We start from the raw sequence: 27,925 nt of genomic DNA, 5'->3' as shown, positions 1-27,925 counted from the left end.
CTGGATCTGTATGGTCCGTGGCTACACTGGATAGAGCACTGACTGGATCTGTACGGTCAGTGACTGCACTGGACAGAGCACTGACTGGATCTGTATGGTCCGTGGCTACACTGGATAGAGCATTGACTGGATCTGTAAGGTCAGTGACTGCACTGGACAGGCACTGACTGGATCTGTATGGTCAGTGACTACACTGGACAGAGCACTGACTGGATCTAAATGGCCGGCAGTGACTACACTGGACAGAGCACTGACTGGATCTGTACGGTCAGTGACTGCACTGGACAGAGCACTGACTGGATCTGTATGGTCCGTGGCTACACTGGATAGAGCACTGACTGGATCTGTAAGGTCAGTGACTGCACTGGACAGGCACTGACTGGATCTGTATGGTCAGTGACTACACTGGACAGAGCACTGACTGGATCTAAATGGCCGGCCGTGACTACACTGGACAGAGCACTGACCTACTGAAACCGGCGGGCACTTTGACAATAAGTTGAAGAAAGATGAGCTTTATGGCATTAGTCAGTCGATTGACAAACTCGATTGGATGGGACGCGATACTTATTTTAAGGAACAAGGAACACAATTTAATAGAAGTCCTCCTATTTCACTAAATATTATCCAAAGAGAATCAGGTGTGCAACTTTTTAAAAAAAATAATCAATGACAGCAAATAAAAAATGAATCACAAATCACAATAACCTTGATCAGTGGATAAGAAACAACTCCCCAAACCAACCTCTAAATGTCGCAGCTCCATTTTCTGATAACAGCCCTTGTTGGGACACTTGACTGTCAGGGAAAGAATTTCCCGTTTTGCAAAATTATCTGGGAAAAGTTGGTCTTCCATCAGCATCTTATTATCCACAGGGCACTTGTGTCCAGCATCGCTGAGAAGTTTCAAATAAAGAATCATTAGAACCCTCGTCTCTCTCCCCCATGGCCCTACTGTGCACCTGCCTCTCCGTCACAATAGCACTGCCCACCTCAAATCACTCCCAGTCTCCCTGAATAGATAGTGGTATTGGACAAACGATAACCAGGGATAACTCCTTCAAATAGTGCTGTGGGATATTTTACATTCTCCTAAACGCGAGGACATTTTAACATCTTTTCCAAAGGACAGCTCCTTGATAGTGTAGTACTCCCTCGGTTCTGCATAAAGCGCCATCCAGCAGTGGCCTTGAACCCTGATTAAGAGACCAGATCCAGCACTGAGCCAAGGCCAACAAGAAATGTGATAAAGCACTCATTGATGCAACTCTCATGTGATTGGGAAATGACACAATGTCACTGCTACAGCAACAGGCATGTTGCAGTCTTGGAATACTTTGTTCACACTTTGTATGTCATTTTTCCTCTCCCACGGTTCTGATGGAAGCTCTAATTATCAGGAATACAAATGAAAACCAATTCTTCCTTGATTGCGATTGCCTGTAAATCTGCCGAAAGTAAACTGAACCAACACAGGACAGGGAGGCATGGTACCAGTTGGAGCAACATGCCATGTTTATGCAACACAAGTGCAGAGGCAAACACAGTTTATAATAATCTTTATTAGTGTCGCAAGTAGGCTTACATTAACACTGGATTGAAGGATGGCACGGCGGCGCAGTGGTTAGCACTGCTGCCTCACGGCGCCGAGGTCCCAGGTTCGATCCCGACTCTGGGTCAATGCGTGTGTGGAGTTTGCACATTCCCCCTGTGTTTGCGTGGGTTTCGCCCCCACAACCCAAAGATGTGCAGGGTAGGTGGATTGACCACGCTAAATTGCCCCTTAATTGGAAAAAATGAATTATAAAATAAATTTATAAAAACAAAACACTGCAATGAAGTTACTGTGAAAAGCCCCTAGTCGCCACACTCCGGCACCTGTTCGGGTACTCAGAGGGAGAATTCAGAATGTCCAATTCACCTAACAGCACATCTTTCGGGATTTGAGGGAGGAAACCGAGCACCCGGAGGAAACCCACGCAGACATCAGGGAGAATGTGCAGACTCCGCACAGACAGTGGCCCAAGCCAGGAAGCGAACCCGGGTCCCTGGCGCTCTGCTAACAACAGTGCTAACCACTGTGCTGCCGTGCCGCTGCAAATTTTGACTAACAGTCCAAAGTTTGTTAGGGTATTACGATCCCAGACAGTGGCTAGGATACTGGACCGAAATCCCAATCTTTTATTTTATTTTGTAAGACTGTGTAGAAAGGATACCTCGCTCCAGGAGTGATTGCACAAAGAAATGGGGATATTGTATTTTAAAACAAAACTTTATTATTAATACACTATTAAACTCTTTAACATCACGCCTGAAAATAGCTTACAATTATCTCTTACACAATAACACTCAATACGTAAACACCATACCCTTAATTACTCGCTCTATTCCAAATTAAAAAACAAGAAAGAAAAAACATACAGCTCTCAATCCATCCCTAATGGCAGAGAGTAGTACATGCGTTACAAAACAGGTTTGGCTCCTGATAGACCCCCTACAGACCGTGGCTGGATGTCTTCAAAAAGTTGTTTCAACTGGTTTGTTTCAACATTCCCTTTGTCCAGACAAGTCTGTGCTTCTTTAAATACTATTACTCTTTTAAAAAAAACTATCCTATGAGAGTAAAAGAGCTTACTTTTGGTCTAAAGGGTAGTCAGAAAAGAAATCAACTCAAAAAGCTTTCTCAAAATGTCAGAACACTGTAGCTCCACCCAGCAATTACATTATTTCCCCTAGCTGAAAACAAATGAACTCTCCAGGCTGAAAACACATCAACTCCCAAGGGACTCCCCATAGTCAAACACATTGCATTAACCCAGGCTGAAACATATTGCTCTGGTCAATTTCACCTCTGGCTCCCAAAAGCTTTCTGGTCTTGCAAAACAAGATTCTCTTTAAAAAGATGACTACTGCAGTCAAACACACTCTAACCCCAGGCTGTTAATCCTTAAATTACGAAATATTTATAATCCAATATGTCTAAAATCCTGCGTTCGTCACAAGGGGCATTTGGGGTGATCAATCTAGGGGGCAGCAGAAGGTATGCTTTTGAGGTAGGTGGCAGCTTCTGCACAGATATCTAAAGATATTCACAAAGAAACATGTCAGCTTTAAACCTTATGATTCAGGTGCATTCAAGGTATTTTCCTTGCAGCCAAAGGCAAAGCCCTGTTCCACAGGTAAACTTACGCACACAAGATATTAACAGGAGGGAAAGACAATTCAAGATAGTATCAGGGAGGGAAAGACAATTCAAGATAGTATCAGGGAGGGAAAGACAATTCAAGATTATAACAGGGAGGGAAAGACAATTCAAGATTGTAACAGGGAGGGAAAGACAATTCAAGATTGTAACAGGGAGGGAAAGACAATTCAAGATATTAACAGGGAAAGACAATTCAAGATATTAACAGGGAAAGACAATTCAAGATAGTAACAGGGAGGGAAAGACAATTCAAGATAGTAACAGGGAGGGAAAGACAATTCAAGATAGTAACAGGAAGGGAAAGACAATTCAAGATATTAACAGGGAAAGACAATTCAAGATATTAACAGGGAAAGACAATTCAAGATAGTAACAGGGAGGGAAAGACAATTCAAGATAGTAACAGGGAGGGAAAGACAATTCAAGATAGTAACAGGGAGGGAAAGACAATTCAAGATAGTAACAGGAAGGGAAAGACAATTCAAGATTGTAACAGGGAGGGAAAGACAATTCAAGATTGTAACAGGGAGGGAAAGACAATTCAAGATATTAACAGGGAAAGACAATTCAAGATATTAACAGGGAAAGACAATTCAAGATAGTAACAGGGAGGGAAAGACAATTCAAGATAGTAACAGGGAGGGAAAGACAATTCAAGATAGTAACAGGGAGGGAAAGACAATTCAAGATAGTAACAGGGAGGGAAAAACAATTCAAGATAGTAACAGGAAGGGAAAGACAATTCAAGATAGTAACAGGAAGGGAAAGACAATTCAAGATATTAACAGGGAAAGACAATTCAAGATAGTAACAGGGAGGGAAAGACAATTCAAGATAGTAACAGGGAGGGAAAGACAATTCAAGATAGTAACAGGGAGGGAAAGACAATTCAAGATAGTAACAGGGAGGGAAAGACAATTCAAGATAGTAACAGGAAGGGAAAGACAATTCAAGATATTAACAGGGAAAGACAATTCAAGATAGTAACAGGGAGGGAAAGACAATTCAAGATGGCAACAGGGAAAGACAATTCAAGATAGTAACAGGGAAAGACAATTCAAGATAGTAACAGGGAAAGACAAGTCAAGATGGCAACAGGGAAAGACAATTCAAGATAGTACCAGGGAAAGACAATTTAAGATATTAACAGGGGAAGACAAGGTAGATAAAGATAAACTATTTGGAGATTCTAAGACTAGAGGGCATAGTCCACAAATTAGGGCTAGATCATTCAGGAGAGATGTAAGGAAGCACTTCTTCCGAGGTCCCAGGTTCGATTCCTCGCTGGGTCATTGTCTGTGCGGAGTCTGCACGTTCTCCCCGTGTCTGCGTGGGTTTCCTCCGGGTGCTCCGGTTTCCTCCCAGTCCAAAGACGTGCAGGTTAGGTGGATTGGCCATGATAAATTGTCCTTAGTGACCAAAAAGGTTAGGAGGGGTTATTGGGTTATGGGGATAGGGTGGAAGTGAGGGCTTAAGTGGGTCGGTGCAGACTCGATGGGCCGAATGGCCACCTTCGACACTGTATGTTCTATGTTCTTCACTCAAAGGGGGTAGAGGTTTGGAAGTCCCTCCCACAAACAGCAGTTGAAGCTAGAACAGTTGTTAATTTTAAATCTTAGATAGATTTTTGGTCAGCAAGGATATTAAGGGCTATGGGCCAAAGGCAGGTATATGGAGTTAGGCCAGAGATCAACCATGTTCTCATTAAATGTAAGGACAGGCTCGAGGGGCTCAATGGCCTATTTCTGCACCTATCTTTCACATGAATCAACACACATTAGTGGTGAAATGATCTGAGATAGCTGGACATAGATTGAACAATTAAGCTTTTTAACCAGTGTGGCACGCATTGAAATGACAGGTTATCAGATAAATAGTTGTAGGAGAGAATCACCGTCATTTTCAGCCCCAGTCACTAAATCCATAATTTAATCATTGATTAGATTCAGTGTAACGAGACCTGGGTGTCCTTGTACCTCTAGTCACTGAAAGTAAGCATGCAGGTGCAGCAGACGGTGAAGGAGGAAAATGGTATGTTGGCCTTCATAGAGAGGATTGGAGTACAGGAGCAGGGATATCTTGCTGCAATTATACAGGGCCTTAGAAAGACCACACCTGGAATATTGTGCGCCATTTTGGCCTCCTTATCGGAGGAAGAATGCTTATTGCTATTGAGGGAGTGCAACAAAAGTTTAGCAGACTGATTCCTGGGATGACTGGACTGATGTATGAAGAGAGATTGAGTCGGTTAAGATGGTATTCGCTGGAATTTAGAAAAAAGAGGGGGGAGGGGTGGGGGTGGGGAGAGACCTCTCTTAGAAACCTACAAAATTATAACAGAACTAGACAGGGTAGATGCAAGGAGGGTGTTCTCAATGGTGGGGGTATCCATAAGCAGGGCAGGGATGTGGGATAGACCATTTAGGGCAGAGATGAATGTTTTCAGCCAGAGAGAGCTGAGCCTGTGGAACTTGCTATCACAAAAAACAGTTGAGGTCAGATTATTGTGTGTTTTCAAGGGGGACTTAGATATAGCTCTTGGGCAAGAGGGCTCAAAGGATATTGGGGGGGGGGGGGGAAAGAACAGGAACAGGTTACTGAGTTGGATGATCACCCATGATAATAATGAATGAAGGAGCAGGCTCGAAGGCCAAATAGCCTCCTCCTGCTCCCATTTTCTATTCCCTTCCACTGCCACTATTGCAGTTGAACCCAACTCTGTGACCAGTGTCCTTTTTGAACCCAGCTTCCTGCCCCCCACCCCCGCCAATATCACAAAGGCGGCTTCTTCATTCCAGCATTGTAACATTAACCAATTCTGTTCCTGCCTTAGCCCAGTGACAGCTGAAACTCTCATTTACGGCTTTATTGCCTCTGATCCTGACCATTCAGCTCATTAAAAACATCCTATGCCACATCAAGACCTCATTCATTCATCATCCTGTGCTCGCTGACCTGGTCCTTTATGCCAGAAATTTAAAAGTTCACATCCTTCTGATTAAATTCTTCATGGCCTCATCCCCGTTTAATTCTGGAACCTTCTGCAGCTCACCAACACTGCAAAAGATCTGCATCCCTCAGACTCCAGCCTTGTGTGGGTGCCCCACCCCTTTCAGCATTTAGGCCCTGAACTCTGGCATCCTCTGCCTCACTGCCTGCCTCTAACCTTTCAAAACCCATCTAAAAACTTCCCCTTGGAGCAAACGTTTAATCGCCTCTCTGAAAATCTACTTCCTGGACTCACTGCTCTTCTTTGTCTGATTAAACCCATGAATCAATGAAATGTTTTTCGGTTATAAAAGTGCTACTTTAAAAGTGCCGTATAAATGAAAGTTATCGTTGTTTGAGTGTAAACTTACTGTTTAAGTAAAATTAAACAGATTTAATTAGATTGCTGGTCTTTATTATTTTAGAATTGGAATTAAATAATGTCTCACGTTGTTTTCTGTATCACATTTCCATTGGACAATGCGAGCTTCAATCAAATTCTTTGCAAAGGTTTGTTTAATTATTTTTATATTTTAATTTATAAACAGAGTCCAAATTCTCAACGTGCCACAGTTCTCTGAATTATCAGTCGAGGACTCGGGATTTTTAGTCCAGTAACAAAATCAAACCCTGAATTAAGGTGAATATTAAGGCAACAGTCAACTTAGATAATAAACATAATTAAAAGCAGAAAACTTTAATTAGTCACTATGCTTTGCAGAAGGAGTTACATCCTTTTCAGAAGCAAAAGACTGGTACAAGATAGTTAGGGAGTTGCATCAGTCCATAGGAAAAGTACTTAAGATTAAAGACAGTCAGAAAAATCCCTTTATTCAAAGTTCGGAATGGATCGGAAATGAGTGGCCAAAGGCAAAAATAAGTTCTGAAAGAAAACACGTAATGCTTCGAGGCCACTTCAAATTGGTGGAATTAGACGGCAAGTGAGTAGAATCATTAGGTTTCCCTTTGTTTACCTTCAACGCTGTGGACCAATGCCCCTCAGCATTCAATGCAGTTGATGTATGTAATACAGGATGATGTCCCTTATTAACAATTGAACATGACCTGGATGGATTAGTTCCATGCAAAAAAAAGCCAAGTACTATGACAGTGTTTTGCAAACCATTTTCCAATGTGACACCATTTAAGCTTACCACCACCTTCTCAGGCCCAATTAGGGATGGACAAAAAATGCTGGGCTTAAAGTTAAAATATTACAGATCAACATATAAAAATATAGCATTTAAATATGAAATTCTGTATTTTTAAGCACTTTGTAAAACTATTTTACAAACTCATGTAGGTTTCAACAAAGCTCTCCATTTTCCACGGTGACGGAAGACCCTACCCCCCCACACAATGCAATCAGCCCCTCTTTCCAAAATACCTCCCACCCACTCAATCAGCAGCCACTTCCCCCAGCCCCCTCTTCACTCACAGGCTCACTCAGCAGTTCCTTCCCCCTCCTCAGCCTGTCAAACCCCACTATGGTCCGGCTCTGCTGACCTCCTCCTCGCCCAGCTGCCAAACCTAGCATGCAGCCAACAGCAGAAAGCGCCCTCTCAGCTGGATGAGTGGTGGCTTCCATGAGCCTGCTACTAGCCTTGTCACTGGCAGAGATTTTCCGGGCATGCCAAGACTCTTTCCTCTCGTCTTTGACCATGTTGGAGATGGTGAAGGCTGAGGAGAGGCAGAAATCAGAAACAAAAATTACAAGGGCGGAATTCAATTATTCAAAAGTTGGACTTCTGCCGAATGGTGATCATTTACCATCGTTGAAGTAAAAAAGTTATAATTTGTTTACTGCGAGGACAAGACAATCAAGTCATTGTTGAATGACAATATCACTAGGAAAACCAGTTTGTTACTCAGAAGAGTTGAAAAAAGTGTGTTTAGAAATGAGTGTTGGAAGAGATCAAGCTCTTGATTAACATGAGGATACAAGTTAGAAGCCATTGTGGGTTTAGACTCTCCAGCTAAAAACTCAAAATGATTTTGTCGCAAGTGCTGCTTTTAACCTAACAAATAGGTGACATCAGACATCCAAATGTTGTGTCCGCCCCAGTTCTCCGAGGAATTAATTATAAGATCACTCCTCCACTAACTGTTCCGAATCTGCCCGTCTGCTTCTCTACTGCATTTATAAAAACAGAAACTTTTGCATTCTTTTGCACTCGCTCTCTCTCGGGAACTGTTTGACTTCAGCTGCTGCCTTTTTTGCTCTCTCCCCATTTCGATAATTTAAAAAGACAACATTGAAAAGTCAGGAGAAGACTGCGATTGCTGCTAATTATTGAGTTACTACCGTTTGGAACCTTGAAATTTGCTTCAATGGAGAATATTTGGTGCCCAGTGGATCTGTCACCAGAGGCTGCAGTGAGTTGAGCAAGGGTCAGCAATCTTTTCGGTCTTGTGGCAAGTTCTTCTTTAAAAAAAGGTAATTTATTCTGAACACCTGTAACAGCAGTAAAATATAAAATACACATTCCATATAAACACAGTCCACCATTTGTACAACTTTCCCCCTTTTATCCCCCCTCCCCCGGCGATTAACAATTCCTCAAATAGCATCACGAACAATCACCACCGCAGCGCAAAGCCCTCCGCAGCCCCCTTCAACTCAAACTTAATCTTCTCCAAACAGAGAAAATCATACAAATCCCCCAGACAAGCCACCACCCGGGACCCGGCGGCATATCAGACCTCCAATTCAACAGGATCCTTTGCCGGGCCATCAGAGAGGCGAAGGCCACAACATCGCCCCCTTCCCCTGCAGAAGCTCCAGCACTTCCAATACCCCAAAATCGCTGCCATTGGGTCCGGCCTGACCTCCACCCCCACTACCTTAGATAGTGTGCCAAACACCGCTTCCCAGGATCTCTACAGGTTCTCGCAGCCCCGAAACATATGCACATTATTTGCTGGCCCCCACCCACACATCTCACACCTATCAGCCACCCCCTGGAAGAACCCATTCACCCTCGCCCAAGTCATATGCACCCTATGAACCAATTTGAACTGAATCAAGCTCATTCTCACGCAGGAGGTCAAGTTCACATTGCCTCGCACCGTATTCCAGACCGGCAAACTTCCCTTCCGAGTACAATTTCCTGACCCTCTCCAGCCCCGCCTCCCTCCATTTCCCATCCCATACATCTCCCCCGGCATAAACCTGTGGTTCCTACTCAGTGGCGTCAACATCGACAACCCTTCCAACTTAAAATGTCTCAACTGATTCCACACCCTGACCATCAACCCCCTCCACCACCTCACTTTCTCCACATTTGCCACGCAGTAGTGCAGCAGGTTCAGAAGCGCCAACCCCCCTTTCTGTCTTTGTCTTTGCAACAGAGCAGAGCCCTCTTTACCCTCTGTACTTTCCCCACCCATACGAACTCCGAGATCACTGTCTCTAACCTCGACGCCTGTGTCAGCTCCTCTGGCAACTCCTCCTCTGGCAACTCCCCCTTCTCCAACGCCTAACCAAACATCTCCAATGCCTCACCAAACATCCCCAACAAATGAGGTGCCAACTCTGCCACAAAAGCCTTATAAAACTCCGCCGGAAAGCCGTACGGTCCTGGGGCCTTCCCCAACTGCATTCCACTATCACCTCCCTCAACCCCAGCAGCTCCTCCAACTCTGGGAACTCCAACCCATCCAAAATACACCCCATGTACCCTTTCTTTCCATCCGGCTCAGCCTTATACAACTTCTCAATCCCCCTGAACACCTCGTTTCTCCTTCCCGGCTCCCCTTTCTCTGTCTGCATCCTTAAGAATTTCCCTAGATGCCGCCTGCCTCTGTAGCTGGTGGGCCAACATGTGGCCCGCCTTCTCTCCGTACTCGTACTGCACCCTCCTCGCCCTCCATAGCTGCCTAACGCCTTTCCTGTTGCTAACCTATTAAACTGCCTCTGCAACCTCTTCGTCTCCGCCAACAGCTCCCTAGTAGACCCCTCCCCCAAGTATCTCCTGTCCACCTCAACTATCTCACCCAGCAGCCGCCCATGCTCCTCTCTCCTGTCCGCCTTGAACGAGATAATCTCTCCTCGAACCACCTCCTTCAACACCTCCCAGAACGTGGCCACCGACACCTCCCAGTTCTGATTAAGCTTCACATAATCACCAATCACCAGCCTCATCTTTTTGCAAAACCCCTTATCTGCCAAGAGACCAGAGCCTGGCCTCCAACCCGGCCTCTGCACCTGCCCCGAGCTAAGCCTCACCTCCAGCCAATGCAGCGCATGATCCGAGATCACAATTCCTGCATACTCTGCCCCCACCACCCGAGTCACGGCAAAGAAATCAATTCTAGCGTACACCTTGTACACATGCGAAAAGGAGTACTCCCCACCCACCCGGGTTCCTGAACCTTCGTAGATCGACCATTCTCATACATTCTATAAATCCTCCCAACTCTTTCGTCATCCTAGACTTTCCCATTGGTTTGGGGCTCGACCTATCCATCTCTGATTCCATCACACCACACAATTAAAATTTCCACACATAACCAGTTGGTGCGTATTCAAGTCCGGGATCACTCACACTAACCCCAAACTCAGCATCGTCCAAATTAGGCACATATACATTGACTAGCAGAATCGCCGTCCCCTCCAACACCCCACTCACTACCACATATCTTCCCCCCCCCCCCCCCAGGTCCCACACTTCCCTGGCCCCCACAAACCCCGTGCATTGTTCAAAAAAATGCCCCCCCCCCCCCCAACGACTTTGAATCAAACCCCAAGTGAAAAACCTGTCCCACTCATCCCTTCCTCAGCCTAACCTGATCCTTCACCCGGAGATGCGTCTCTTACAGAAAAATCACCTCTGCTTTCAAACTCCTCAGGTGTGCAAAAACCCAGGACCTCTTAACCAGCCCATTTAGCCCCCAAACATTCCATGTCACGACTCTTACCGGAGGCTGGTGCTTTCATTCCCCTCTACCATATGCCATCCTGGCCCACCAGTCCTCCCCATTTAATATGCCCTGAACCGGGCCCAACCAAGATACCCCACCTCTCCGCCCATTATCACATTCGGCCTCCAACTCCGCCATGTCACAATTCCCCTCCACCCAAACCTGACCACCTCTCGCGACCTCGTCTCCCACCTCCGTTCACTAACATTGCTTGCTAGCGCGGCAACTCCCACTCGAAGGCTCCCCTGCACACACCTCCTCCCCTAGCCCACCAGTCCCTCCCCCTGAATACTGACCTAACCAACAACTCCCCCAAAGAGCCCCACCATACACACCCCTTACACGTAAAGAACAGCACTCAAAATCACCTCTTCCCAAAAAAATACCACAAAGGCTTTTGGGGGGGGGGGGGGGCGCGCCGCACGGCGGGGGGGGGGGGGGGGGGGGGGGGGGTATCACCCCCTTACAAACATACAACTCCCAAAAAAGATTCCCAACCTCCGGTAACACAAAACAGCCATAACACCCTACTTTCACGGAATTAACTCCTCCATCTCACACCAACTTTCAATTCTCCTCCAGTTTATGGTCTCTTATAAAGTTATTCGCCTCTTCTAGCGCCTCGAAATAATACTCCCAGCCGTCGGACGTAATCCAAAGTATTGGCAGGTACAGCACTCCAAGTCAAATCTTCCGTCGGTACAACACAGCCTTGGCCCTGTTGAATCCCGCATGACTCTTCGCCAGCTGCCTGCCGATATCCTTGTATATCCAGACATGATTCCCCACCTGTTCGCAGACTAACTTCGCCCTGGTCCAGCTCAGAATCTTCTCCTTCTCCACAAACTTGTGCAACTGCACAATCACCTTCCATGGCGGCTCCCCCACTCTTGGCTTCTACCTCAAGGAACTGTGGGCCCGATCCACCTCTGGGGCCTTGTCTAACACCTCCTTTTCCATCAGCCCGGCCAGCATCTTCGACACGTATTTCGCGGCACTCGTTCCTCCCACGCCCTCTGGCAGACCCACAATTCACAAGTTTGGTCACCTGAACCTGTCCTGCTCCTCCACCTTCAGGAACTTGCATAGATCCCCCAGGATTCCCACCTGCAAAGACACAATCCGATCGCTCTGGTCGGACACCATCTTCTCCACCTCGCGTATCGTTGTCCCATGCACCTTGAGGTACTACTCCACCCGGTCCAGCGACCTTCGCAGACGTGCCACTGCCCCCTCAAATGCATTCGACCAGTCGTCGTGCATCTCCTTCCTTTGCTGCCGAAATTCCTCCTTGACGAAGGCCATCAACTGCTCCACCCAAGGCTTTCCCACCGATGGTGACCCTTCCCCCTCCGCCATTCTCAAAGTTGCTGCTGCACCACAGGTTCCCTGCAAGTCCTTAGCAAGGTCTTTAACTGTCTTTTCCCAGGTCTGGTAACCAGTAGACATTCCAATCTTGGGCAGAACCTCTTCTCCTACACCTTGTGCACCATATTTCTGCTGAAACTAACCCGCTAACAGGCATAAAGTGCCCAAACTAACGCGTTCGAGCCCAAGCCGCCGTGTGCGAAAACTCACTCCAGGGCTGCCACATGAAGTCCTTTGTGACAAATTCTTAACAAGATAAATAACTTCACTGTATAGAAAAGGTGAAACGGTATTTTAAAAAGAAAAATCGCACGCACCTTGCCCAAGGAACCATGTTCCTTAATGAGCCTAGAAACTGAGACAAGGAAGAAATGCATCATGGGTTGTCTGAGCTGCCAATGTCTGCACATTGTCCAGCAGTGAGCCAGAGTATCAATCCCGGTTCATTTCTCCAAACCTTAAACCAAAGATGCTGAAACCAGGTCCACCAGCCAAGACCAGGCATTGAACGAGACCTTTCTTTTAAAAAAATATTAATTTTCAGGAAGTGGGTATTGCTGTCAAGGGCAGTATTTCGCGCCCTTTTCCCAGTTGCCTGAGGTTGGTTAGGCACCATTTCCGTGGGCAGTGTGGTATGGGACTGGAGTTATATATAGGCCTGTCTGGCTAAGAGGACACTAGTAACCTAATTTGTTTTTGTCTCAAGCAATTCCGGAGTTTACAATCACACAGATACCGGCTTTCACTTCAGGCTTTAGAATAAACATAATTCAAATTTTTAAACTGCCATGGTGGGGTTTCGACTCTCACTCTCTATTATTGTCCAGTAACAATGGCTCTCAAAGCGTTTTAGGTTGAAGGATTCTTTTCAAATCATCATGGTCTCCTCATGGAAATTGAACTATATAATACTCAGAATACAAGGTGCAGTACTTCAACAGTGTTTTAATACCTTTTAAGAAAGTAAGACATGACTGAGAGCAGCACTGAGGACGATTTCATTGATGTAGACCAGACTTGTCCAACACGCAACCAGCAAGTTGGAATGCGTCCCCAAAGCCATTTAATGTGGCTCCTAACGCCACTAGTGAGTCTATCAGCAGCAAATGTGGGAGGGAAACAGGTTGCAATTGGAGGGCAGCGAACATGAGTGGTGGCGAATAACCTGCAGAAAAACAGAGCTTTCCGGAGGGCTGGGGTGGAAGGGAGAGACCACAAGGGCGAGAGAGACACACACGTTGACCCGCTCACGCTCTTATGGTCATCTTTATTAAATACTTTAAATACTCAATGTTTCGCTTTGACATTGCTTTCTTTTTTGCTCAGCAAATTGTTTCTTTTCTGCATACTCAACATTTTGAAAATCACATCTTTCTGAATTTTGCTCATCAGCCCCTTGATTTCGAAGAAATTGGAAATGTGGCTCGCTGGCAAAAACATTGGACAAGCCTGATGTAGACAGTGATAAGACAAAGCAGAGATAAAAGATATGTGTAACTCACGCAATGACATTTATGCTAACTGAACTGCTTTAAACGTGGTTAAAGAAACAGGCATTCAGTTCACAAATAACATCCAATACAAACAGCTATTGGTCAAATCAGTACTAAAAGCAGTCTCACCCTATTTAGATGTTTTAACAGGCTTAAAACAGGTCATTATCTTAAACTTACAAATAACTTCACTCCAACTCTATCACAGAACACGCGAACACTCATCTGAACGTGTCATTCTCAGGAATATTTTACAGACCTCGACAAACCCAACCCGGTTTCTCTGTCATTTAATCATTCAAGGAACATTATTGCAACACGGTGGAAGGTTGAGAAGACTGAACTAAAACAAACCGATAGTCTTTCCACAAAAAAGAATCAAAGCACCAAGGGATTCATATAAACAGAAAATGCTGGCAATTCTCAGCATTACAATGCCACTTTGTGATTGTGTGAATCCAAATTGAATGCACCCTAAGTATCACAGCAGCAGCCGGCCTCACCTCTTCTCCCCTCCTTCTGAAAGTAAATGCCAGGCTCACTGCTGAAAACCATGGCAACCAAAGCATCCATCATCATAAGACCATATGATATAGAAGCAGAATTAGGCCATTCAGCCCATTGAGTCTGCTCTGCCATTCATTCAATCATGACTGATATATTTTTCATCTCCATTTTATTGCCTTCTCCCCATAACTCTATATCCCCTTACTAATCAAGAACCTATCTATCTCTGTCTTAAAGACACTCAGTGAGTTGACCTCCACAGCCTTTTGCGGCAGTGAGTTCCACAGATTCACCACCCTCTGGCTGAAGAAATTCCTCTTCATCTCTGTTTTAAAGGATCGTTCCTTCAGTCTGAGGCTGTGCCCTCAGGTTCTAGTTTCTCCTCCTAACAAACACGTCTTTCGGGGCTTTGTGGGAGGAAACCAGAGCATCTGGAGAAAATCCACCCAGACATCGGGACAAGGTCCAGACTCTGCACAGACAGTGACCCAAGCCGGGAATCGAACCCGGGTCCCTGGCGCTGTGAAGCGACGGTGCTAACCACTGTGCAGCATCTACTTGTGCGGGACTGACACCAACTACTGTTAATTCCTACAAAGCCTGGCTGATTATCTTTTGTTCCTTTCAGCTCTTTTCCCTCCCTTTTTCTTCTACCTCTCTCACTAGAGACATCATATTGTGGACCCCTGACAACTTTCCTACGGGACCGCAGACCCTGATTTGCCAATCACTGCACAATCTTACACACCCACCAGGATCTTTGCATTTAGCTAGCGAGCTAGCAGGGTAGCTCATTATAAGATGTGTTTTAAGAGATGCTTATAAGCAATAACAGCACTTTTCTCTGACCCGACATGGGCCTAAAGCAATGAACTGGCACCATGTCAAAGAAGGGGATCAGGCTTATTCTGAGTATGGGGGGGGGGGGGGGGGGTGATGGGTAGAGTGGGCCATTATGTTGGCCAATTAGGAACAAAAAAAGATTGGCCACTAACCTAATAGATTTTACAATGCAGCCTCTACAGAACCTGTGGCCACAGGGTGTCTGCACCGCCTCCCTTAATGCCATCAGACAAATTGGACACTCATATTTGTTTTCCAGTGGTGGGTCAAATTCCACATCGTAGCCCTGCATCTCCTCGAACGCAGTCTGGGAGTACTGTCCATGGTTGCTGCAATCGTCCTTTGTGCCACTGCTCATAGTGCAGCACGAGCTCTGGAATGTGGAATTACAGCTGCTGTCACAGTCCACCATGCTCCTGATAACTGCCAGACGTAGCACACACTGGCTTCAGTGTGCAGACTGATGCATCACCCTGTGATGGAAAAGCAGATTAGATCAGGTACATAAATAACTGCTGCCACTTACCAAACGTATCCCGCTATTCGACTCTGCTTACCTGCCAGCTACTCAATAGGTAACCAATGCCCAGAAGTGTAAAGTGTTTCCCATTAGTAGCACACGCCTGATGTTAAACTGGATGTTGTTTAAACTGCCTTGCTCTTTTGATGCCACTGCTCAGGTAATCCCTGTAGAGAAGTGATGACAAGTGGTTTACCTTGTGGTTACCAAAGTGTTAAGGGGGGACCGGGGGGGGGGGGAAGAGGAGAGACGGGGGGGGGGGGGGGGCACAACTGCTCCTCAATCCATGTCGCCTGCCGTTGAACAAAGGTTAGTCACTAAGGTCAGAAAAACTAGGAAGTGACAGCTTTCTCTTTATATTTTGTTTCACTTTGAACGGTGATTAATTTGTACTAGATATTTGATCTGTAGTGATGAAAAATCTTGTGTGTGTATATTTTTTGTCTTCCTGCTGTCGTGATCATTGGTCACACCTTTGCATCAACATTTAACTGATGTAAAGAAACATTGAAAATAGAAATGTCCATTTGTAACAATGTAGTTACAGGCTCTGACTAGTAGGCGGTGCTATAAAGTTTCTGAAGTCTGTCTCCTAATACCATTGTTATAAAAAATGCATTTGATGTTAATGAACTATCCATGGAAAACATTACAGGAGACTTATTGTATATATGAATTTGCTAAACAACCCCCAGTTACTCTTTTTTCAAAAAGCATTTTATTAAGGCATTTATGGTTTTATAACAATAAACAATACCGATACAAATATAAACATAATTCACATCCCTCCATTTCCCACTGCTCCCGCCTACTTTAGACACAAAATAGCCTAAATCCCCCCAACCCCCTCCGCCTATTGAATCTGCTGACAGTTAGTTTTCTCCAAAGAAGTCGATAAATGGCTGCCACCTCCGAACGAACCCAAACGTTGATCCTCTCAGGGCGAACTTAATTTTCTCAAGTCTAAGAAACCCAGCCATGTCGCTAACCCAAACCCCTGATTTCAGGGACTTCAAGTACCACCACGCTAGCAATATCCGTCACCGGGCTACCAAGGAGGCAAAGGCCAAAATGTCAGCCTCTCTCGCCCCCTGGACTCCCGGGTCTTCCGACACTCCAAAAATCACCACCTCTGGACTCGGCGCCACCCTTGTTTTTAGTACCGTGGACATGACATCAGCAAATCCCTGCCAGAATCCCCTAAGCTTCGGACATGCCCAAAACATGTGGACATGGTTTATGGCCCTCCTGCACACCTCACACTCCTGTCCTCTATCCCAAAAAACCTACGCATCCGGGCCACCGTCATGTGTGCCCAGTGAACCACCTTGAATTGTATCAGGCTGAGCCTGGCACATGATGGGGACGTGTTGACTCTACTCAGCACATCCTCCCATAGACCCACCTCTACCTCCCCATCTAGCTCATCTTCCCATTTACGCATTAGCTCACCTATCTGGGTTTCCTCCCACTCCATAAGTTCTTTACAGATTTCCAAAACCTTCCCCTCCCCCACTCCCGTTCTAGAGACTACCTTGTATCCCTGTGGCGGTAGAAGAGGAAAGGTCGAAACCTGCCTTCGCACAAAATCGCTTACCTGCAGATACGAAACTCATTCCATCCCAGCGATTCAAACTCCTCCTCCAAATCCTCTAAACATGGAAAGCTCCCATCAATAAATTGATCCCCCAGCCTCTCAATCCCTGCTCTCTGCCACCTCCAAAACCCCCATCCAGCCTCCCCAGGGCAAACCTGTGGTTGCCACAAATTGGAGCCCACACCAATGCTCCCTCCACTCCCATATGCTTCCGCCACTGCCCCCAAACTCAGCGCCGCCACTACCTCCGGGCCTGTGGAGTACCGAGCCGGTGAGAACGGCAGAGTCATTACCAATGCCCCCAAACTTGTGCCCTGACATGATGCTGCCTCTACCCGCTCCCACACCGACCCCTTCCCCACTACCCACTTCCTAATCATGACTATATTTGCCGGCCAGTAATAGTTCCTAAAGTTCGGCAGTGCAAGCCCTCCCCGCCCCTCGGCTCCGCTCTTAACAGTACTTTCCTTACTCGCGGGGTTTTACCCGCCCACACAAACCCAGAGATCACCCTATTCACCCGCTTAAAAAAGGCCTTTGGTATAAAAATACGGAGACACTGGAAAACAAACAAAATTCTCGGGGAGGATGGTCATTTTTACGGTCTGTATCCTCCCCGCCAATGACAACAGGAGCATGTCCCACCTCCGAAAGTCCTCCTTCATTTGTTCAACTAACCGGGTCAAATTTAATTTATGTAACAGCTCCCATCCCCGTGCCACCTGAATTCCCAAGTATCGGAAACTCCCTCCCACCATTTTAAACGGCAGCTTCCCCACTCTCCTCTCCTGCCCCCTCACCTGGATCACAAAAACCTCGCTTTTACCCATATTCAATTTGTACCCCAAGAAACGGCCAAATTCCCCTAAGATCCACATAATCTCTCCCATCCCCCCCCCCCCCCCCCCCCCATCGGGTCAGAAATAGGAATAGGTCGTCTGCATATAACGAGACCTTGTGTAACCCCCAGTTATTCTAATAATTACAATAACTGGACAATTATTCAGGACAGTCGAAACCTCTTCCTCCTGCTGACCAGAACAAAGATCAGCAAGCGGAGGTTAGCTTCTTAAGAATTGTGTCCAATCGTTAAAAGACTGCATTATCCAGAATGCATGGCTATTCCTCAAAGTGCATGCATCAGAAATGACTGTACCAGGTTGCCATTGCAACAAATACATCGGCGAGGCCAATCATAAATGTCAAACCACAACATCGTTGGCTGTAAACAGCCACCTCGAACGAATCACAGTTCTTCTGCTTCTGGCATAAGGACCAGCAGGCTGGACGTATCTGGAGTGTAGAGGGCCAGATTTAAAGATAAACCATCAGGCAATTTTGCATGCTGGTGCTTTACTTCCTGCACCTTAAAAGGGGCTGCCCTCACTTCATAGTGATTCACTGGTGGTAATGTAGTGGAAACACACCTAAAGTGATATCAGCAATGGCATGGGAAAGTGCCCCAGGGTTTCTTCCACAATCCTTGGAAGTGTCAATTACATTGAAAATTGAACCCATTTTGGTTGCTGTCTTTGCTTTTACCAATCCTAGTTTGAACATTGATGCATTTTCATCTCAAATACAAGTTAACCACTAGTTTAAACCACCACATCCCAACCCTATTCCCTACCTTTGTTCCAATTTAATTTCCAAATTCCTGGACTTCTCTAGACATTAAGACCAAGTGACTTGGGCAGTAGCACGAAACACAGGGCATCGAATTTGCTAGCTGTTGCAGCCAATGGAATTAAATAACAGGCAGCCGATCGGTTTGCATGCGTTAAATTACTATCCCTATATTTGTGCACTAGATCACACCAAGACCCAGCCTCTGTTGCTTCAATTATAAACTTCTCTACTGAGCCTGGGAGTGGCCTACTGGTTTGTTCAAATCCACCTCTATCTACTTTCTGGCCAGGGATTTACTTTCCTTGGAAGAATAATAATAATCTTTATTGTCACAAGTAGGCTTACACTGCAATGAAGTTACTGTGAAAATCCCCTAGTCACCGCATTCCGGCACCTGTTCGGATACCTAGAGGGCGAATTCGGAATGTCCAAATTACCTAACAGCACGTTTTTCGGGACTTGTGGGAGGAACCGGAGCACCCGGATGATCCCACACAGTCACAAGGAGAACGTGCAGACTCCGCACAGACAGTGACCCAAGCCGGGAATCGAACCTGGGACCCTGGTGCTGTGAAGCAACAGTGCTACCGTGCCGCCCAAAGGGAGGTAAGGCTTCATTCGAGCCGAAGTATATTCCTCCAATGTTTCTGAATCTTATGGGGACCTCCAATTTTGCCACTTTCTTTTTGCTTATGCAACCAATCCTGCAACATCTTCTGGACTGCCATTCCCACAGGAGTTCCCTGCAATACTTCAACTTTCAAATAGCTTCTGAACTTCATTTGCCTGCCATGCCCATCTCTGAACGTGGACCATTTATCCACGCTGACTCCACCCTACTTACACTACCTTTGTGCCACAACAGGACCACTAACTTTAACACTGACTTTGTGTCTCCTCTTTACTCCCCATTCACTACCAGGATGTATGCATCCTAAAATAGTTACATAAAAGGTTTATCAAGAGTTTTCCTGTGCTATTCACATAATTATTTCCGCAGCTCCAGATCCCAGTCCATCACTTTTATTTCCATGTCTCTCTTTCCCTCCCACCATGCTGCATCCTTAAGAGCAGCAATACCAACTGTCCTATCCTACTCTCTTCCCGGCCAGTGCACCCAGAGAAAGCAAAACTGGTCAATCCCCATCCATTTAATTCATCACTGTTTGTGCTAACACTATGCATTCCACCAGATTAAATACCACCGTCCCTCGCCACATCTCCCTCCAAAATGGCCGCACACTTGTGAACAAGGCCTATATTAACAATAAACTTACTGTGCTTCAACATCATGCCTTGATGGAGAACTGGCTCAGCGGTGATGACAGCTGGCCACTAAGTGAGGCCTTCCCATCTGCCTATATATTCCCCCACTTCCCATCCAGACTACCACAGTGAGTGTGGCACATAGCACAAAATCACACCTTCCTTGGTCTGTCCCTTTCTCTTCAGGCATTCTCCTCCTTTAAACATCTGGCATTGTTCCATCCCTCACCTCTTCAATTTAAAATCCTCACTTTCTGAGGCCCACTAACCCAATTCATCAAGATCTCTCTGGGTTCAGTACCCTCTTAACCTCCCTTAATCTTTCCCTCCATATCAACTCCAACCCATATTCATGGGAAGCCCTAGACCTTGCCATCTAATGGGGCCTAAGCACCACCATTTCAATCACAGATAAGACCACCTCTGATCATTTTCTTTTATCACTCACCACCCACCACCATTGCCCTTCCCAATCCTATTTTCTTCTGCGTTTGCCCCTGGAAACTCAACTGCACTTTCAAAATCCCAACAATCCAGCCTTTAGCCTTCCGTTTACCTGACATTCACACCACACCAGTGCCAAGTAACCAACAAGAGAGAATCTAACCACCTTCCCTTAACATTTCAAGGCATCTCCTCCTTAAAAACCATCGCTGGGGAATCTTCCTCCATCAACATCCTGGGGTTACCATTAACCAGAAAATTACCTGGACTAGCCATATAAATATTGTGGCTACAAGAGCAGGTCAGAAGTTGGGAATTCCATTGGAAGTAACCCACTTCTCGACGTCCCAGAGCCTTTCCACAATCTATCAGGCATAAATCGTGTGCGAGGTGGAATACTTTCCATTTGCCTGGATGAGTGTAGCTCCAACACCACTGAAATGTCCAATGCCAGCAAGGACAAAGCAGCCCACTTGATTGTCACCCCATCCACAACCTTCAACATCCACTGCAAATTTTCCCCCAAGTCACACATCACCTTCTCTTGGAAATATATCACACCAGCACCATATATCAATCACAGTGGTTTAAGGCAGCAGCATACTTCAAGGGCAATTAGGGAAAATCCTTCCCACCAATAGGGGGTGGTTTAGCTCAGTGGGCTAGACGGCTGATTTGTGATGCAGAACAAGGCCAGCAGCGTGGGTTCAATTCCCATACCAGCTTACCCGAAAAGGCACCGGAATGTGGGTTTTCACCGACTAGGGGCTTTTCACAATAACTTCATACCTGTGACAATAAAAGGTTATTATTATTCCCACATCCCATGAATGAAGACATTTCTGCAGATACCAATCTGTTTAACCACAACCTCACCTTCACCTTCAATGCCCCAGGCCCACTAAGACCATCACTATCTCTCACTCTAACAGTTTTTTTCACTCCTTGAAGTCCAAGAGACGCAGATTTAAAAGAGATATAGCAGACAACTGTTTTAGCAAAATCTGGCTGAACCACCTAAAGCACCATCGGGTAAACAAAGAAAATTACCGCACAGGAGCAGGCCATTTCACCCGACAAGCCTGCACTGACCATGCTGCCCATCTGAACTAAAACCCCAACCCTTCCGGGGACCATATCCCTCTATCCCCATCCTATTCATGTATATCAAGACACCCCTTAAAAGTCATTATCATATCTGCAACCACCAACTCCCCCGGCAGCGAGTTCCAGGCTCCCACCACCCTCTGTGTAAAAAAACATGCCTCATATATATCTCCTTTAAACCTTGCCCTTCGCACCCTAAACTATACCCCCTAATAATTGACTCTTCCACCCTGGGAAAAAGCCTCTGACTATCCACTCTGTCTATGCCCCTCATAATTTTGTAGATTTCTATCAGGTCACCTCTCAACCTCCGTCGTTCCAACGAGAACAAACCAAGTTTCTCCAACCTCTCCTCGTGGCTAATGCCCTCCATACCAGGCAACATCCAGGTAAATCTTTTCTGCACCCTCTCCAAAGCCTCCACATCCTTCTGCTAGTGTGGAAACCAGAATTGAACACTCTACTTCAAGTGCGGCCTAACTAAGGTTCTATAAAGCTGCAGCATGACTTGCCAATTTTTATATTCAATGGCCCGGCCGATGAAGGCAAGCATGCCGTATACCTTCTTGACTACCTTCTCTACCTGCGTTGCCACTTTCAGTGACCCGTGTACCTGTACACCCAATTCTCTCTGCCCATCAATATTCTTAAGGGTTCTGTCATTTACTGTATATTTCCCATCTGTATTCAACCTTCCAAAATGCATTACCTCACATTTGTCCAGATTAGACTCCATCTGCCATCTCTCCGCCCAAATCTCCAACCAATTTATATCCTGCTGTATCCTGACAGTCCTCATCGCTATCCGTAATTCTACCAACCTTTGTGTCATCCGCAAACTTACTAATCAAACCAGTTACATTTTTATCCAAATCATTTATTTATATATATATATATATATATATATATTACAAACAGCAACGGTCCCAGCACTGATCCCCGAGGAACATCACTAGTCACAGCCCTCTATTCAGAAACGCACCTTTCCGCTGCTACCCTCGATCTTCTATGACTGAGCTAGTTGTGTATCCATCTTGCCAGGTCACCTGCAATCCTGTGCTGCTTCACCTTCTGTACCAGTCTGCAATGAGGGACCTTGTCAAAGGCCTTACTGAAGTCCATGTAGACAACATCTTCATCAATCATCTTTGTCACTTCCTCTAAAAGCTTGATCAAGTTAGTGAGACACAACCTCCCTTTCACAAAACCATGTTGCCTCTCGCTAATACCTCCCCTTAGTGGAGAATCCTCTCCAATAATTTCCCTACCAATGACGTAAGGCTCACCGGCCTGTATTTACTTGGATTATCCTTGCTACCCTTCTTAAACAAAGGAACAACATTGGCTATTCTCCAGTTCTCCGGGACATCACCTGAAGACAGTGAGGATCCAAAGATTTCTGTCAAGGCCTCAGCAATTTTCTCTCTTGCCTCCTTCAGTATTCTGGGGTAGATCCCATCAAGCCCTGGGGACTTATCTACCTTAATGTTTTTCAAGTCCCCCAATACCACCTCCTTTTTGATCTCAACATGACCCAAACTATCTACACACCCTTCCCAGACTCATCATCCACCAAACCAAAATTGGTGAATACTGACATAAAATACTCATTTAATACCTAGCCCATTTTCTCTGGTTCCACACATAGATTCCCTCCCCTGTCCTTGAGTGGGCCAACCCTCTCCCTGGCTACCCTCTTGCTCTTTATACATGTATAAAAAGCCTTGGGATTTTCATTAAGCTTGCTGGCCAATTACTTTTCCTGACCCCTTTTGCCCTCCTGACTCCATGCTTAAGTTTCTTTCTACTTCCCTAGTATTCCACACTTGCTTTGTGTGTTCCCAGCCTCCTAGCCTTGACAAATGCTTCCTTTTTCTTTTTGACAAGATTCACAATATGTCATCCAAGATTCCCAAAACTTGGCATACTTATCCTTCATCCTTACAGGAACGGCCGGTCCTGAATTCCTATCAACTTACACTTGAAAGCCTCCCACATGCCAGATGTTGATTTGCCCTCAACATCTGCCCCCAATCTACATTCTTCAGTTCCTGCCTAATATTGTTGTAATTAGCCTTCCCCCAATTTAGACCTTCACCTGAGGACTACTCTTTATTTTTATCCAACCTTAAAAGGTCACTGTTCCCGAACTGCTCCCTTACTGAAACGTTGACCACCTGGACGGGCTCATTCCCCAATACCAGGTTCAGTACAGCCCCTTCCCTAGTTGGACTATCTGCATACTGTTTCAAGAAGCCCTCCTGAATGCTCCTTAGAAACTCTGCCGCATCCACGTCCCAAGCACTAAGTGAGTCCCAGTCAATATAGGGGAAGTTAAAATCACCCACAACAACGCTGTTACTTTTACACCGTGCTAAAATGTGCCTACATATCTGTTCCTCTATCTCCACTGGCTGTCGTGAGGCCTACAGTAAACCCCCAACATTTTGACTACACCCTATTCTTGAGCTCTACCCATATTGCCTCGCAGTATGAGCCCTCTGAGGTGTCCTCCACAGTACAGCTGTTATATTCTCCTTAACCAATAGTGCAACACTCCCACCCCTTCTACATCCCCCTCCCCTGCCTGAATCATCTATATCCTGGAACATTAAGCTGCCAATCCTGTCCTTCCCTTAACCAGGTCTCTGTAATGGCAACATCATCATAGTTGCATGTACTAATCCAAGCTCTAAGTTAATCTGCCTTACCTGTTACACTTCTTGCATTGAAACAAATGCACTTCAATCCACCAGACCCTCTTTGATCAGCAAGCACACCCTGCCTGCTCTTACTCGGAGTCTTACTGGCCCTACTCTAATTCCCTTTCAGTTAATTCACCTTTGCTTTGGGTCCCACCCCCCTGCCAAACTAGTTTAAATCCACCCGTGTGACACTCGCAAATGTCCCGGATAGAATATTTATGTCCCTCCAGTTTAGATGCAATTCGTCCTTCTTGTACAGGTCCCACCTGCGCCAGAAGAGATCCCAATGGTCCAGATATCTGAAACCCTCCCTCCTACACCAGCTGTTTAGCCACGTGTTGAGCAATACTATCTCCCTATCTCTAGCCTCACTGGCGCCTGGCACAGGGAGAAATCGTGAGAAACCCTCGAGGTCCTGCTTTTTAACTTTCTATCTAACTCCCTAAGCTGCTGCTGCAGGGCCACGTCACTCTTCCTACCTATGTCATTAGTATCAATGTGCACCACGATCTCTGGCTGTTCACACTCTCTTCAGAATGCTCTCTTCCCATTCAGAGACATTCTGGACCCTGGTACCATGGAGGCAACATACCATCCTGGAGTCTCTTTCATGTCCACAGAAGCGCCCATCTGTACCCCTAACTATAGAGTACACTATAACTATTGCCCTAATGCTATTTGTCCCTTCCTGCTTAACAACAGAGCCAGCCGTGATGCCACTGCTCTGGCTGCTACTGTTATCCCGATAGGCCACCCGCCCCCCAACAGTATCCAAAACGGTATACTCGTTAGAGTGCTGCAGTCTATTCCAAGCTCACCCTGGAATACAAAGATAACCCATGCTTCTTTTGTCCATTGGAAACCATCTTCTTCAAGATGACTTATTCCCACTAAAATCTCTTCCCAGCTCTCATGTTAGTTGATATTAACTTTTCTCCCATTAAGGTTTGTTCCCCCCCTCCTTCAAATTTGCCATCATCACCTCTCTCCTCAAAAACAAAATGTTCAACTCCTCCATCTTTTCAAACTATCACTTCATCTCCAACTTTCTTCCCCTCTCCAAAGTACTTTTTTTTTTTTTAAATGTTTATTCAGATTTTTTCAACAACATTTTTAACAAACCCCCCCCCCATAACAGAAAGAAAAAGAACACAAACACAACAATCGAAAATAATACTAAACTTATACACTGGGTTTCCCCCATATACAGTAACCCCCCCATATGACATTCAAAGATACCCTTGGGGAAGCCCCCCCCACCACCCACCCAAATACCCGCCCCCCGAAAGAGACCCCCCCCCCCCCCTTGGGTTGCTGCTGCTGCTGCTGACCTCCTCCTAACGCTCCGCGAGATAGTCTAGGAATGGTTGCCACCGCCTGAAGAACCACTGCACAGACACTCTCAAGACAAACTTTATCCTCTCCAGCTTAATGAACGCTGCCATGTCATTTATCCAGGCTTCCACACTGGGGGGCTTCGCGTCCTTCCATAATAGCAAGATCCTCCGCCGGGCTACCAGGGACGCAAAGGCCAGAATACCGGCCTCTTTCGCCTCCTGCACTCCCGGCTCGTCCGTTACCCCAAATAGTGCCAAACCCCAGCTCGGCTTGACCTGGACTTTCACCACCTTGGACATAGTCCTCGCGAAACCCCTCCAGAACCCATCCAGTGCCGGGCATGACCAGAACATGTGGACGTGATTCGCCGGGCTTCCTGAGCACCTCACACATCTGTCTTTCATCCCAAAGAACCTACTCAACCTCACCCCTGTCATATGCGCTCTGAGAGTAACCTTGAATTGTATTAGCCTGAGCCTGGCGCAAGAGGAATTAACCCTACTCAGGGCATCAGCCCACAGGCCCTCATCTATCTCCTCCCCAAGCTCCTCCTCCCACTTGCCCTTTAACTCCTCTACCAAGGCCTCCTCCTCTTCTTTCAGCTCCTGATAGATCGCTGAAACCTTGCCTTCCCCAACCCCTACACCCGAAATCACCCTGTCCCGAATCCCCTGTGCCGGGAGCAACGGGAATCCCCTCACCTGCCGTCTCACAAACACCCTCACTTGCACATACCTGAACGCATTTCCCGGGGGTAACCCAAACTTCTCCTCCAGCGCCCCTAGGCTCGCAAACGTCCCATCTATAAACAGGTCCCCCATTCTTCTAATCCCTGCCCAATGCCAGCTCAGAAACCTCCCATCCATCCTTCCCGGGAAGAACCGATGGTTCTCCCGAATCGGGGACCAAACCGAGGCTCCCACCTCGCCCCTATGCCGTCTTCACTGTCCCCAGATCTTCAACGTTGCCGCCACCACCGGACTCGTGGTGTACCATGTCGGCGAGAGCGGCAGCGGTGCCGTCACCAGTGCCCTCAGGCTCGTGCCCACACAGGACGCCATCTCCAACCTCTTCCATACCGCCCCATCTCCCTCTATTACCCACTTACGGATCATGGCCACGTTGGCTGCCCAATAATAGCCGCACAGATTCGGCAGCGCCAGCCCTCCCCTGTCCCTACTTCGCTCCAGAAACACCCTCTTTACCCTCAGGGTCTTATTTGCCCACACGAAACCCATGATGCTCCTACCTACCCGTTTTAAAAAGGCCTTGGTAATCAGAATGAGAAGGCACTGGAACACAAAGAGAAACCTCGGGAGGACCATCATTTTAACCGACTGTACCCTACCCGTTAGCGAGAGTGGCAGCACATCCCATCTTTTGAAATCCTCCTCCATCTGTTCCACCAACCGCGTCAAATTGAGCTTGTGCAGGGCCCCCCAACTCCCAGCCACCTTGATCCCCAAGTACCGAAAGCTCCTTTCCGCCCTCTTCAATGGTAGGTCGTCTATCCCCCTTCCCTGGTCCCCTGGATGCACCACAAAGAGCTCACTTTTCCCTACATTGAGCTTATACCCCGAGAAGTCCCCAAACTCCCTTAGGATCCGCATGGCCTCCACCATCCCCTCCACTGGATCTGCCACATACAGCAACAGGTCATCCGCATACAGCGACACCCGATGTTCCTCTCCCCCTCGGACCAGTCCCCTCCATTTCCTGGACTCCCTTAGTGCCATGGTCAAGGGCTCAATTGCCAATGCAAACAACAAGGGGGACAGGGGACACCCCTGCCTCGTCCCTTGGTACAGTCGAAAGTACTCCGACCTCCGCCGATTCGTAGCCACGCTCGCCACCGGGGCTCTATATAGCAGCCTGACCCAGCTGATGAACCCCTCTCCGAACCCAAACCTCCGCAACACTTCACAAAGATACTCCCACTCCACCCGGTCGAAGGCCTTCTCCGCGTCCATAGCTGCCACTACCTCCGCTTCT

General features: G+C 46.6%; 1 protein-coding gene across 4 annotated transcripts in view; it reads right to left on the bottom strand.

Moving 5' to 3' along the window:
- traf6 (TNF receptor-associated factor 6) overlaps nucleotides 1-27,925 on the bottom strand; it is a 77,759-nt gene that overhangs the window by 32,462 nt on the left and 17,372 nt on the right. Inside the window, exons 3-5 of one of the 4 annotated variants that reach the window (XM_072518853.1) lie at nucleotides 15,885-16,014; nucleotides 15,480-15,800; nucleotides 746-896 (exon numbers count right to left, since the gene is read on the bottom strand). In XM_072518853.1, coding sequence (XP_072374954.1) covers nucleotides 746-896; nucleotides 15,480-15,739 — 411 coding nt within the window. In that variant the 5' untranslated portion in view covers nucleotides 15,740-15,800; nucleotides 15,885-16,014. Of the gene's footprint in view, nucleotides 1-745; nucleotides 897-8,498; nucleotides 8,628-15,479; nucleotides 15,801-15,884; nucleotides 16,015-27,925 lie in introns of those variants that run through there. The other 3 variants (XM_072518852.1, XM_072518855.1, XM_072518854.1) reach the window with 3 other exon arrangements.

The sequence above is a fragment of the Scyliorhinus torazame genome, chromosome 10 (assembly GCF_047496885.1).
Source record: "Scyliorhinus torazame isolate Kashiwa2021f chromosome 10, sScyTor2.1, whole genome shotgun sequence".
Lineage (NCBI taxonomy): Eukaryota > Metazoa > Chordata > Chondrichthyes > Carcharhiniformes > Scyliorhinidae > Scyliorhinus > Scyliorhinus torazame.
Note: the sequence above shows the minus strand (reverse complement) of the source record. Positions and strands in the feature narration are given on the sequence as shown.